Genomic DNA, 13,281 nt, shown 5'->3' on the forward strand with positions numbered 1-13,281 from the left:
TAATGCGAAATTGTCTGTGTAGAAGTTTTTAAAATGCAATAAGAATTAAACAGATATGCAAAGTCAACACAAGTAGCGAAACCTAACCTCTTGAGAAAACTGCTCGACTGAACACAATGATGGATCGAGATAGCTATCAACCACAACAAACAATAACAATGAGAAAAACCAACTGCAAACAACTAATACGAAGCCTAAACTATGCTTTATGGGAGCCTAGAAGAGTAAACCAAGAGTGAGAGGCAAGACAATAGCTGGGCGGATAAAACCCAATTACAACCAAAACAACACACAAACGGCTTCGATCGATAATACATGAACGGAAACCACATGGTCAATGAAGATTTGATTCTATTGTTATTAAATTCGGGTTTATATTGGGTTTCCAACTCAAAACTAATTGACAATAAGTTGAGAGGCCCTAACCCTTTATATATTACTTAAATTTTTTCATAAATTTTTCGATGTGAGATATTTTACACTAACAATTCTAGAAATAAATAGAGTTGATGTTAATTATTTGTTAACGCTAGTTTATATGCAAGTTATAGTAATTGTTTGTTAACACTATTAGAGTTTATATGCAAGTTTATATATAGACTAGCGTACGTATTATATTAGTGTCTTCTATACTTCATTTTTGAAGGTAAACTTGTTATGTATGCCAGTTAAAATTCACTTTGATATGTTATTTCTCAAGGTTCAAAGTTCAAACTGACTTCTATATCTGATCAGGATTGTTTATAAGCAATTAGTTATATATATATATAAAGACCACCTTGGGTAAATGTTATTTCTGACTTTTACTAAGTTTTGTACATATTTTTAATATGAACGGAAAGATATTAAGTGACAAATTTAGATTATGTGTCACTGGCACAGAGAAAAACAAAAGTCATGTAGAATGCCTAACTAGAACTATGGGTGGTTTGTACATCAAATACACAACAGCCCTTGTTATAATCGCATTAAAAATATCAGATTATTGTGAATAAAATCGAAATAAACAGATCACTGTAAGAAGTAAGAAGAAAACACTTGGGAGCTTAATCACATGCACATACAAAAATCTACTTACACCAGATTGTTTAACTTACATTTTTGTAAGTTCCTACATAAACTATTTTTAATATGAGTGGAGAATGTAAAAAGCAATGGCTAAAGAAAGTGAAACGAACCGACAAGGTAGTATACAGAATACAAATTAAAGAGAATAGTAATCTTAAAAAATAAGCATTAGAGTTGATTAAGAAATTTGTAGAAACGTATCAAAATATCGTTGGCCATAAGACAAAAATTGTAGAAATTTGTAGGAACAAGTCATCATCATATAAATTTGTTTAAAACACTACTATATAATAAATGAATTTTTAGTTGGATTGTTGGTTGTTGCAAATTAAACAAGTTGGCCTATTGATGAAGATTGATGACCAATATTTCTCAGTTATTATTATTATCTGTTTCTATCATTCGTAGCTTCAAAGTCTCATGATCACCACTAGTTTTAATAACAATAACAAAAATTATTCGCTTTTAAAGGAAAGTTTCATGCCAATTCTCTTCGTGGGTCCATAATATAAAAATGTTGTAAATACAGTATGCTATTCATGGAAAGATAGAAAAAAAAAACAAAGACGACGTAGCATGTGCACTAGGGATGGGCATGACTTATATAGTAAACGTTAGACTTGATGCACATGTACATACATACATTTAATATAATCTGTAAGCTTATATAGTGGATTGTACATGTAAACACACACACACACATGTATATAGATATATATATATATATAATAACATAAATACTTTCTTTAATTTTCGTATGTGGACAAAATTAAAGAGCATAAAATACTTCATTTCTTTATAAGTTGTAGCCATAGAAACGCAATTTTTGTTTTGTGTGTAAAATCCTAAAATTATATTGTATGCATGAAATCGCCCAATATCTTTTTTTTTTGTAAACTCAAAAAATACCTAATCACAGATTCACAAGTTCATCACCCAAGTGTCTAAAACTATTTTGATATGAATTATAAGTTAGCTAGTATTCTTTTTCTCTTCTTTTTTTTTTACTAGAGAACAATTTTGATTATTTGAACACGAGAGATCAGAGAAGATACTAAGATAAGCAAAAGATCACGAGAGAAGATAATATTTATCCTTGTAATATCACAAAAAGGAGGAAAATGCTTACTCAATTACAAAACATTATCAATGAATGGACCAAAAAAAAAAAAAGAAAGAACAGGATTATGGAGACCAAACATAAAGAGAGAGTAATTGTACTCTCATACTGGAGAATGCTTGTCTAATTTCTTGGCTTCATGATGGTTCTCTTTATCTTGTCCCAAAAGAGGTGTCGTGTCCCTATCTTTCCCCTGTAAAAAACAAAAAGAATAAAACAAAAGTACTTAGAAACTTTCAAAGAGTCATTATTTCTAGCTATCTTTTTTATTTATTTGGTTACGCACAAGAAAAGTCGACTCGGAGGAGACTTGTTTGGATTTAGAAGCAACGGAGCAGAAGTAGGAGTATAGAAGCATGCCGAGGACAGCGATGAGGATTCCAGCGATGTTACGAGGAGTGAAAGGATCATGGAGGAGAGTGTAACCAAATGCGAGCACCAAACACGTTTTGAGATGTCCCAAGACTTGGTATGTCACCGGAGATGTCTTTCCGATCACTAGAAATGTGCTGAAATTAACCGAAACCGCTATCAAACACGACAAAGTTATGAACCCCTGCATGTATAGAGCAACAAGATTCATCATCGTCAAATTTCACAAAATTCTCCTATCTAGGTTTGTTAAAAATACGACTACAAACATGTTTCAAAATGAGATAGGTTTAAATGGGCCGGACTAAAGGTGGGCTGAGTTTAATCGGGTCGGACCAATATACCAAAACCACTCTAATTCTTAAATGAAGATTATACCAAATAAATTGATGTAATTTTTACCACAACAATAGGAGAGTAATGGAAGGAGAAGACATTGAGGCTAGTGAGGTATTTGTCGACAAAAGGACCGGAGACGAAGAGTATAGCAGCTTGGAACGGGGCTGATTGGTATAGGAGTTGTGTTGATGTCACGTTGAGTCTCTTCTGAATTGTATTTGTTAGCTATACACCACAACATGATATATATTAGTCATATTAGCTACTATATACTATGGATTAATATTTTGTACATTGATTAATGAAACACAAAGCATACAATTTGGCCGACGCAAGTTGTGGCGATGGCAAGGAGAGAGAGAACAGAGCCAACAAAGTTGAGCTGAAGATCTGTGATTGATGCTATCCCAACACCAACCAGGAGCAGAAATAATGAGAATTTTATCTTCTGGCTGCAAAACCAAATATGTCACAACTTTTAGAAATAAATCTATATAGTAAAGAGTAAAAAATTAATAACCTGATATATTTTGTCATCATTCATCCAGTTAAAATATGAGTTTTGATAAAATAAGATAAGCAAGGTTCACCTGAACTTCTTGTTGAGGAAGAGAGTTTCTAATAGAACAGTGAATGGTATGATTGCAAGTTTGGTCATCTGCCATTTTTTATTGAGAAACATGAAATTGGTTAAATAAGTAGATGTTACATGCTGAAGATCAAAACTAGGTCGAACATATATACTTGGTAGAAACCGATAGAGTTAAAGCCGAGGCTGAGATTGAGGAGACCGATGGAGATGCCGTTGAGGAGGCCAAAGAGAACAACAGTTCTCATGTCTATAGGTTTATTCTCAAAGAAGTTTAGTTTATATGCCATATGAAGTGTGCAATATGTTACCATCAAATGCCAACTCGTCAATGTTGTTGCTGTAACAAGATCATGGCCAAAAAAATAAATGATCATAATCGGTTTAGAACATATATTGTCACAAAGTAAAAAAGAGGAAACATATGAATTACCAAAAGGGAAACCAAGATTGGTCATCAAAGCTTTGTTGCAAATGACAATGGAGACAGAAGATGCAACTGATAGAAACAATGCTCCAATCACACCCATTTGCATACTCTTCATCTCTCCCATTCTCCTCTCTCCCCTCTCAACCTTCAAACTCTATTAAACGAAGAGAGAGAAAGATAAATATATATTGATGAAAGAGAGAGAGGGAGAGAGAAGAATTGTGAATGTGATGAGTGATGAATGCAAAGGAGATATATGAGGATTTTATTCTTTGTTACTATAAAAATGGTAGGTGCCTAACACCAAACTTCTGTTCTTCCTAATTTCATGTTTTCTTAATTATGTCATTTATATATAATTTACACACAAGATACACGAGAAATAACTTTTATGATGTTGCTTAATATATGTTTTTCCTCATTAGAGGCTTCTACTAATGATATGATAGCAAACTTCTTAACCATAAAGAAGGAATTGAAATTAAACAGCCAATAGAGTATAGAGAAAAATAAATAAATAAAGGGAGACATCATGGTTTTCTATGGACAAATCATAGACTTGAACTAAAAGCAAAAAGGAAGGTGAAACTGACATTTTCATACTTTTTTCCTTTCTATCGGGGAAAATATTGTAAACAGAAATCAAAAATAAAACTGAATATTGGATTTGGTGTAAAAAGCTTCACACTCACACTCCAAAGTCCCTAACCAATAATACCCTTCTCTTTTTTTTTTCTTTTTTGTGTGCAAACAACCAAATGACCAATACCCTTCTCTTGCCCTAAATTTCTCTACCATTTACGTTATCTATTGAAAGCAAATATAAAATTCCCAATCTATGAAATTGGGTGGAATAGATCAATCCTAAAACTGGTTAGTCTTGTTTTCTTATTGTCTTTTCAGAAGTCCAAAGAAGGAAATTTAAATTGACTGAAGAACAATGAAGAAACAACCAACACTATACCAAATTCTTATACAGACGTTTAGTTTTAATTACAGTTTAGTTTTTTTCTTTCTTTCGTAAGTGTTGTCGTGGAATATAAACTCATTCCGAAATTTCAAAGCTCAATCAACATTAAAGCTCAATCAAAAGTAATGTCACACAATATCAAATATAAAGAGTTTCACATATGCCCTATCAGAACCTAATTAGGGTAAATTGTTTTGATATACAGAGTAAGGTTTTGTCGATAATAATTATATAAAAGGTAAAAAAAAAGAAGAGACAAGTCTATTTTTATCCTTTGACCGTCCTCCCAAGGTACTCTTTATCAGCATCTGCTAATCGGTTCTGAAACATGGTCCATTCCTTTTTGCATCTCTCTCTCACTCCTTGCCATGGAGCTTTCCCATTCTCTGACTTACCTTGACTTCCAAGTGACGGTATCACTTTATGTATTATCCATTGCGAATCCACAACACCAATCTTCTCATGAGCAGGCTGCAACAACACACACACAGAGTTTCATGATCCATTCCGGAGTTAATATATGGTTTATTATCAAGCAGAGGGCCAAAAATTACTTACTTCTACGCATCTTCTAAGCGCAAAGTCGAGACCCCATCCATGAACCAGATCGTTCTGCATCAGAAACATAAACAAAGTGATTAAATTCATCCAAGCAATAGTGCATTAGTTCCGCGTATCTACTGATTGACAAACCTGAATCATATGCCACACACATCGCCATGCTTCTCGTGAAAATACAGGAGCCATTATTTCAACAAATCTGTGTGAGGGGAACAAAACTTAGTACTGATAACGACTAAGCATTCTTGAGTGGGGCTAAAGAGAAGAAAGAGAGTTTTACGCGGCACAAGGAGGTAAATGTGGGTCTTTACACCATCCAGGCTTTTCTTTAGTATCTCTGTTCACCAGTGAAAACAACACATTCTTAAATCAGAACCAAAACTGAAAGGCAAAGAACGGTTAGAGAGAAAAAGAGATCTTACTTGTGGACCTCTCGGTCACCTCTCCTCTTTGTCATCTCCCAAGTGAGTCCATTATTAGGCTCTAGGCCTGGTTGAGAAATCTCTAAACCATGCTTCTTAACTAACTCAACGTACCTGAAGTTTTCACAGAACTCCATCATTATATGTATAAGAAGACATTGTTATGCGACTCCAGACAATGCAACTTACCTATCCGCATTGAAGTGCTCCACTCCAAGATCTTCATCCCATATAAATATGTACTCGTAAGCTGACACAACATCAGGATGCAAAAATCTCTTCGCATACCACCTGCCAAAACCAGTAGAGAATTTTTCATATACTAAACAAAAACAAGATTGTCCAGAATGTTTGATAACCACTCATAGAAACTACCAGATGACTCACCATTTTGTTTGCTTTCTTATACTAATATGAATCGCGTTCTTTGACCACTCAAACTGGTCCCATTCAGTTGTCCGACCATCATAATGGAAGAGCAAAATTTGGAAATCTTCAGAGAACTGCAGAAATGACAAAAACAAACAAAAAGATCTGAGTGTATCCAGCAGTGTCATTACTGTACAAAAATACTGGCTAAGACATGCTGATATTGCACAGAACCTTCTTAACAACTCCATTAATATGGTTCCTCTGCTCAAACCCAACTGTAAATGTCACAAGATATTTTGGCTTCTTCTTCAAATCCTGCAAAGGTTTTTATTTTGACATAAAAAATCTAATAGCCTCCACAGAGAACCATATATGTTGTTGATAAAACAAAAATGAAACACATACTTCATTAGGTTCTCCCCATAATCTACGCAAGTAAAAATCAGTTCTCGCCACAACAATTCCGGGAGGCAATAGCTCAGCACCACGCGGGTTGGTTGGAACATATATCTTCAATCACAACAACAGAAACAATGAGACACTATCTCTAGCACATACAATCAAATAGCTAACATAAAAACTATATTTGGTTCTTGAGGAAAGAAACAGTTCTGCATTCATGAAACTGATTATACAGATCAGACAGTTATATAACCTCAGGAAACTTTCTTGAACCGAAATCTTCAGGCGACTTGTCACCAGATAACAACTTCCCATCAAAAGATGGCATAAAGCCCGAGGGTAAGTTAATCTGAAGGAACACAAAAAACAAAACTTAACAAGTGAAAAAGTGAAAGAGGGACAACTAAACAAGTCAAGAAGAAAGATGAAAACAAACACCAAACCTTAAAAGAAACTGAAGGTAATGTAACACCAATAAAAGTCCCAAACACTATTCCCAAAATAGTTGTGATAATAACCTTTGCATTTTCATTTGTTCTTCGAGGAGCACCACTGCCAAAAAAGTAAACCACTATAAGTAGTAATCTTCAAATTGAAAGCAAACTCTTTTTTTTTTTGTATTACAATCAAACAGTCAATAAAAAACATACCTGCGGTGCATTGTTCCCATTTAGTTCGCAATATCTCCAAACTCTACTCAGCAAATACTAAAAGATTCAATCTTTTCTTCAGCTTCAACAACACAAAACTATTATAATAAGTTCTATTTAAATCTTTGACTAAAAACGACAGATTCAGGAAAAAAAAATCTAATCTTTCTCAAAACATCATAATCTAATCGTGAGATCATAATACTGAAACAAAGGCAATATCGAAAAATCAAATTCTCTAGTATAGAAGAGAAGGGAAATGAAATGAAAAGGTAATTACTTTACAGGATTTTAGATCTCGGAGATCTGAACACGCCCGGTGATACAAAACCAACTCGATAGATTAGGGCTCAGAGGAGAGATTCTCCGATCTGTAAGAGAGCAGAGTGAGAAAGAGTGTGTGAGAGAGATGGGAGAGAGGTTTTAAAATTCTTAAAGGTCTAAACTTTTTGTTTCCTTAATTAATCAAATTAAAAAGGTAAAACCTCTATTATTAGTATTAGGACATTTGTTCCGGTCTTTTTCTCTTTTTTTTTTTAATACAACTCATTTAAATGGAGCCAACAAAGATTTGAAAATTCAACTTTTTTTTTTCTTCTTCTTAATTAATTACCAGTCAAACTTTAACAAACAAAGGAAATGTATGTTGTTGACAAAAAAAAAAAAAAAAAAAAAAAAAAGAAATGTATGTGCTAAGTTTGATTAAGTAAAGAAAACAAAATTGTGTTGAATAAGAAGCATAATATAAGTGTAAGTATACAAGCTAAGTTTGAGAGTGAGCCCATTAGGTGATCCATATATATGCAGCAACTCCATGTTTGGGCTTAGTATATTGTACACATAATTTTGTTTTGGTTATTTACTTAAATTTGATGGAACCATATGAATACAACTTTTTGTTTTAGATGGGTTTTTAAAAAAAATTATATGCTTCCTAGCATTTTTACAAAAATTAATTTCACTAGTTTTACAATTTTGAAAATGTACTAAATCCAAAAAAAAAAAAAAAAAAGCAATTTCGTGGTTTAGGTGTTTCAAATGTGTGTCAGTGTGTGGTTAAACTAATTTAGATGTTTCAAATGTGTGGCTTACAAATTGGTGATCAAGAGACTTGTAACTTCAATCGAAATGTTCATATACGATCGATCAACATTTTATTTACTATAATCACAACGGAAAAAAAATTAAAAACAATTTTTTTTTAAATTTAAACTCGTCAACAAATAAAGAAAAAAAAAAAACCCCCCAAAGATTGAGTTGTTGGTTGGGGGACATATTACAAAATTCAAACTTAAGAAGAAAAAAACCAACATCTTTTCTGTCTTTTTTCCCCTGATATAAAAACTAAAAAAACAAAAAATACATTAAAACAACAGAATCAACTACACAAAAAGAAGAAAGTTAATCTGTTTTTTTCCGATTGCTGGGACTAAAGTTTTACAATCAATAAAAAGGATCCCAATTTTGGAGAAACATTCAATTGGGTTTGTCCTGATTAAGGAAATTAATTAGTCCTTTTTTTCTTTTTCATCTTGAGATTTCACAAGTAGGACTCAACCCTATTTGCTCCATCTCCCAGCTTTTCTTTGAGGCTACCTTCTCATGTCTTGGTACATAATCCTATTTTTCCGAAATAAAACAAAAGATGGAATCAATATTTACAATAGAAAAATATAGATTGATAACCAAAAACAAAGAAAAAAGATTATAAACCTCAAGTTTCTTGACAAGTTCTTTAGCGGAAGGAGCAGAGACAATGATATGACGAGCAGTTGGTGAAATGAAACCTTCTTCCACTGCTGTGTCTATGAATGATAACAGCGAATTGTAGTATCCTTCAACGTTCAACAGTCCCACCTTCACATTTCATTTTACATTTATATTCATCAGATTAAAAAATGAATTAGCTAATTCACAAAAATGTAAGTAAGACAACTATATCAAACGTAACATGTTATGTTTTGTCGTAGAGGTCTACCTGATAAAAACATGTTCATTGTTGTTTTAACTAATTACACTAAAACTAAATCATTAACTAGTTTATATGTGTAAACAGAAATGGAAGCAAAATGATTACTGGTTTATCATGGATGCCTAGCTGTGCCCAAGTGATTACTTCAAGAAGCTCTTCAAGTGTACCATACCCACCTACATAATTACCAACATTAGTTAGTTCCCATTTTTTACTGATCAAAATTTTAAGAAAACTAAAAAATGTGGATAAGATGAAAACGAAAAGGAACCAACCAGGTAAAGCGATAAAAGCATCAGAGTGCTTAGCCATCTCAGCTTTCCTTTGGTGCATGTCTGCTACTGCCTTCACTTCTCCCACTGTCTCTCCTGTTATCTTTATTCACAAATTTTTTACACATTATTATTATTATTAGTTGTTATTATTATCACCACTCACTCACCACTTGTGTCTTCTGTGTATTCCACAACAAAAAGACAAATCTCTTACACACACTCACTCACACCACTTGTTTTATGGTTTCCTTCCTCCAAAGATATGTGAATCTAATAAAGGTCTCTTATACTACTGTTTTAGACTCAACATGTAGTAATTTACAAAATCCATTTTTATCTTTGTGCAATCATATTTTAGCCCATTATGTTGTGAGAAAAGGATTAGATGTAATGATGATTTAGTCTCTCGAGGTGCTTCTCTTACATTGATCACTTTGACCCTCTTTCTTAAAAAGGTAATTATATTTTTGGAGCAACATGATGGTGTCTTTAATTTTTTATCTTAATCAGTTAAAAATTAATTTCTCATTTCAAAAATAGAGAAAAATACGAATTATAGCTAAAAAAACAAAAGATAAGAAAGAAACATGAAAATATCACCGTCCAATAAACTGGCCTGTTTTGTCTCAATTGAAACACTCTCTAATATGAGACAAATGTTATATACGCGTTTAAAGATAACATTTATGAGGTTGATGTTCTTGTTAAATTATCTACCACCAATTTATCTGCAAGCTCTTTTATTTGTTCTTATGAAAGTGGTAAGAAAGAAACAATACTTCATAAATATTATTCTGGAGTTATATTTCGGACGTACCTCTCTTGGCATTAGTGTCTTGGGGATAACCCTGAAGACAGTAACAAGACAAAATAAAGTTAGTTAAAAAAGTTAACGTCACAAACACTACACGTACGCCAAAATTATCCATTTGTATTACTACTAATTGGTTCTTTCCACGTTAATGACTAACGTAAACATTGAAATTTTACTTTAAGAATGTTTTAAAAACGAACCCGATGACATGGCGACCTCCATTGAAAACAGCTTGAGAAATCAAACCCATTAAACCAATGCTCCCTCCACCATAGACAAGATCGATGTTTCTCGATACCTACAAAAAAAAAATTTGGATGGTTTGGGTAAACTTTGCCTTTTAATTTTAGTGGTCGTTGTCATTTGTTAATTGATACAAAAAAAAAAAAGAATACAAGAGAGAGAGAGAGAGAGAGAGAGAGAGAGAGAGAGAGAGAAAATGTATTACATCAAATAGTGGATAAAGATATTGTAGAAAAAAAACTATAAAGGTGTGGAAAACTCAATAATTACATTTTCTGGTAAAAGTACCCAAGAAAAAAAGATGGTAAAACAAAAATAAAGTATGAACTTTCCCATCACAAAATTCAACTTAAAATACTTTTGAATTCTCATCCTTTTTTAAGCTTTGTAACTATGTTTCTTACTGATCACAGTAAGTACAAATGGAAGAAGATAATATTCTTCCAAATAAAAATCATCTAAACAAGATAATGGGGTTTAAAAAAATAATATATATATATATATATATATATAAATAGTGAACTCCACTAACTCTAAATGGCTTAAAATGCTTTAGTTATTAGTTATGACAAGTCAAATGATTAAATCCATTTCCGAGCAACTTGTTATACCTTTATTGGGTCAACTGAAAAAAATTAAATTAACAAAAGATCCAATATTTGATGATACTTATTCTGAGGTCATATATACTAAAAGTCAAGAAGTCAAAATAAAAATGATAATGTTTTTTTTTTTTTGGTAGCAAAGAAGTTTTTGTTCTTCACTTCTCCTATTACAATAAAAATATTGTTTTAGCCAAATAAATTTCACGTTAGGTAATGTTTTATATTTTTTAAATCTAAAATAAATTAGTTATTTTTGTTTTACAGTTATTTATTTGTATGCTATAATTTATTTTGTAATAGATTGAATAGTGTTTATGTAAGGTAATAAATAATGTTTAATATGTGAGTTAAAACCTTAAACACTACATAAAATGAGAAAAAACGTTGTGTATGTGGTTTTCTTATTGTTACGGTTTTACAATCTACTACCAAGAAGAAAAATCTGAAGTCTTGAGAAAAAAAGAAAAAGAGAGAGACTAATCTACTCATAGGAGAATTAGGTCTTAAGACATGAGTCTTCCCAAAAACTTGGAAGTGATAAAGGTTTTACTGTAATTTTCAATTCTTTTCAAACTGGAAGAGGAAAAACAGAGCTTTTTTTTTTTTTTTTTTTTTTTTTTCTGGGTTGCTCGTAAGCTATGAATAAATAAATGAAAAGACTAAATATTCTTATATACACAAAAAACGAAATTTAAAGAAAAAAAAATAAAAGAAGTAAGAAAGAAAACAAGATTCTAAACAGAGAAGAAGAAAATGAAAAATTTACCAGTTCGGTTCCGAGTTCGATAGCAGCATCTTTGTAACTGGCTTTATTACCAGCACTACTTCCACAAAAGACACATATCCTCTTAAACTTTGGTTCTATCTCCATCTCTCTCTTGACACAAAGTTTTGTTTATAAAAAAAAAAGGAAAATTATAATTTGAAAGGATGAAGAATCTATCTTTTTCGTTGTGTGTTGGTATGAATGTTCTTTGCTCATTTTATATAGAATATTAGGTGGTGGGGTACTACTATATACCTAGCTCATACGCTTCTTATTAGTAAGTAATATCTCAAAAAGAAACCTTTAAAATAAATAAATAAATAGTGGCTAGCTACATGAGTTTGACATCTATTTTTTTTTTATATATAACACGAGTTTGACATTCTTCCATAATAAATAGATTAAAAATGGTTACGAAAAGAAAAAGAAAAAAAAACCTTACAAAAGAAATTGTCTTATTCCTTATGTTAGTTGGAGACCAATAATATACAATTTACAATGTACTGAATGTCTTGAATAATTAAGGTTCACATTCATTATATATCACATTCTATTTAATATTACTTCAAAGTACTTTTTGTTGACATGGTGGTGTGTGTCAGTGTGTGTGGATAAGATATGTTTATAAGTTGCCGACTGATTTCCCCACTGATTAAGACTTAAACACAACGAGCAAGAAAAAAAAAAATCCGGTTTTGATAGGTTAACCGACGTATCAGTATCATCACCTGTAGCCATTTTGGAGAGGTGATTACACGAACATATTTTGGTCTTCAGTCCAACATAATGAACCTAAACCTGAAACTTTTTGGTTTAGATATAGAGCAAAATAAATAAAAGTAAAATAAGCATGGTTAAATGAGTAGATTTTATTTTGGGTGACGTTTCGAAAAACTAAAACAAATATGTAGGATTAAACCATTACAACCAAATAACCAAAAACTTGCAGAGTTTTATTTTGATAGGCTTCAGTAAAAAAGTTAGAAAACGATTATTGTGTATTATTATTTACTGTATAATAAAGTATTTACCCATAAGAAAGATTTTTTATTTGTGTGACTAACAACAACAAAAATAGAAATGAATAAATAAATTTTTATTCACTAAAAAAATTCTCTGAGCTTTGTACTCGCTCATGAACCGTCAAAGCATGTGAACAAATTTGCCGACCAGTTCATGAAAGAGAATGATTGACTCCATACGAACATCATAAGTAATGTTAAGATCGTATAATCCTTTCTATCATAGTCATGGAGTTCTATGGAAATCTTTGATTGACTGAAAAATTGCTTTCGATATGCTTGGTTTTTT

At 31.9% G+C, this 13,281-nt stretch overlaps 3 protein-coding genes across 6 annotated transcripts; all 3 read right to left on the reverse strand.

The window, feature by feature from the left end:
• Positions 1-2,128: 2,128 nt before the first annotated feature.
• LOC104700704 (UDP-xylose transporter 1) lies at positions 2,129-4,412 on the reverse strand. Its single transcript, XM_010416248.3, has 7 exons — positions 3,922-4,412; positions 3,644-3,828; positions 3,490-3,557; positions 3,219-3,351; positions 2,963-3,124; positions 2,475-2,744; positions 2,129-2,381 (listed from the first exon to the last, which is right to left on the reverse strand). The coding sequence occupies exons 1-7, from the start codon at positions 4,040-4,042 to the stop codon at positions 2,292-2,294; spliced, it is 1,029 nt and encodes a 342-aa protein (XP_010414550.1). The 5' UTR covers positions 4,043-4,412; the 3' UTR covers positions 2,129-2,291.
• Positions 4,413-4,974: 562 nt separating this feature from the next.
• On the reverse strand, positions 4,975-7,790 carry LOC104700705 (uncharacterized). 3 transcript variants are annotated; one of them, XM_010416249.3, is made up of 13 exons: positions 7,576-7,790; positions 7,296-7,377; positions 7,089-7,197; positions 6,899-6,994; positions 6,649-6,753; positions 6,475-6,558; positions 6,259-6,374; positions 6,061-6,162; positions 5,872-5,985; positions 5,730-5,786; positions 5,582-5,648; positions 5,447-5,500; positions 4,975-5,359 (listed from the first exon to the last, which is right to left on the reverse strand). In XM_010416249.3, the coding sequence occupies exons 2-13, from the start codon at positions 7,313-7,315 to the stop codon at positions 5,156-5,158; spliced, it is 1,128 nt and encodes a 375-aa protein (XP_010414551.2). In that variant the 5' UTR covers positions 7,316-7,377; positions 7,576-7,790; the 3' UTR covers positions 4,975-5,155. The 3 variants fall into 3 exon arrangements, with proteins under 3 accessions (XP_010414551.2, XP_087314093.1, XP_010414552.2); XM_087457967.1 differs by having other exon boundaries at positions 7,581-7,758; XM_010416250.3 differs by having other exon boundaries at positions 7,296-7,393; positions 7,576-7,758.
• A 687-nt stretch (positions 7,791-8,477) lies between these two features.
• Positions 8,478-12,479, reverse strand: LOC104700706 (cytokinin riboside 5'-monophosphate phosphoribohydrolase LOG1). Of its 2 annotated transcripts, XM_010416254.3 has the most exons (7): positions 11,971-12,479; positions 10,557-10,654; positions 10,360-10,390; positions 9,543-9,642; positions 9,373-9,443; positions 9,009-9,152; positions 8,478-8,915 (listed from the first exon to the last, which is right to left on the reverse strand). In XM_010416254.3, exons 1-7 carry the CDS (start codon positions 12,073-12,075, stop codon positions 8,823-8,825), a joined length of 642 nt encoding a protein of 213 aa, XP_010414556.1. In that variant the 5' UTR covers positions 12,076-12,479; the 3' UTR covers positions 8,478-8,822. The 2 variants fall into 2 exon arrangements, with proteins under 2 accessions (XP_010414556.1, XP_010414555.1); XM_010416253.2 differs by having other exon boundaries at positions 9,373-9,642.
• Positions 12,480-13,281: the final 802 nt, after the last annotated feature.

This window comes from Camelina sativa, chromosome 7 (genome assembly GCF_030686135.1).
Source record: "Camelina sativa cultivar CO46 ecotype springtype chromosome 7, ASM3068613v1".
Lineage (NCBI taxonomy): Eukaryota > Viridiplantae > Streptophyta > Magnoliopsida > Brassicales > Brassicaceae > Camelina > Camelina sativa.

Coding starts and splice junctions, on each gene's coding strand:
- LOC104700705 (XM_010416249.3), bottom strand. CDS start 7,315: ATGGGAACAATGCACCGCAG. Junction 6,754..6,898: donor GTTCAAGAAAGTTTCCTGAG/GTTATATAACTG, acceptor TTGTGATTGAAG/ATATATGTTCCAACCAACCC. Junction 5,986..6,060: donor GAGCACTTCAATGCGGATAG/GTAAGTTGCATT, acceptor TGAAAACTTCAG/GTACGTTGAGTTAGTTAAGA.
- LOC104700704 (XM_010416248.3), bottom strand. CDS start 4,042: ATGGGAGAGATGAAGAGTATGCAAATGGGTGTGATTGGAGCATTGTTT. Junction 3,829..3,921: donor CAATCTTGGTTTCCCTTTTG/GTAATTCATATG, acceptor ATCTTGTTACAG/CAACAACATTGACGAGTTGG. Junction 3,352..3,489: donor TTCCTCAACAAGAAGTTCAG/GTGAACCTTGCT, acceptor TTGGTTTTGCAG/CCAGAAGATAAAATTCTCAT.
- LOC104700706 (XM_010416253.2), bottom strand. CDS start 12,075: ATGGAGATAGAACCAAAGTTTAAGAGGATATGTGTCTTTTGTGGAAGT. Junction 9,643..10,359: donor AGACACTAATGCCAAGAGAG/GTACGTCCGAAA, acceptor TTGTGAATAAAG/ATAACAGGAGAGACAGTGGG. Junction 9,153..9,372: donor TAGGCATCCATGATAAACCA/GTAATCATTTTG, acceptor TGAAATGTGAAG/GTGGGACTGTTGAACGTTGA.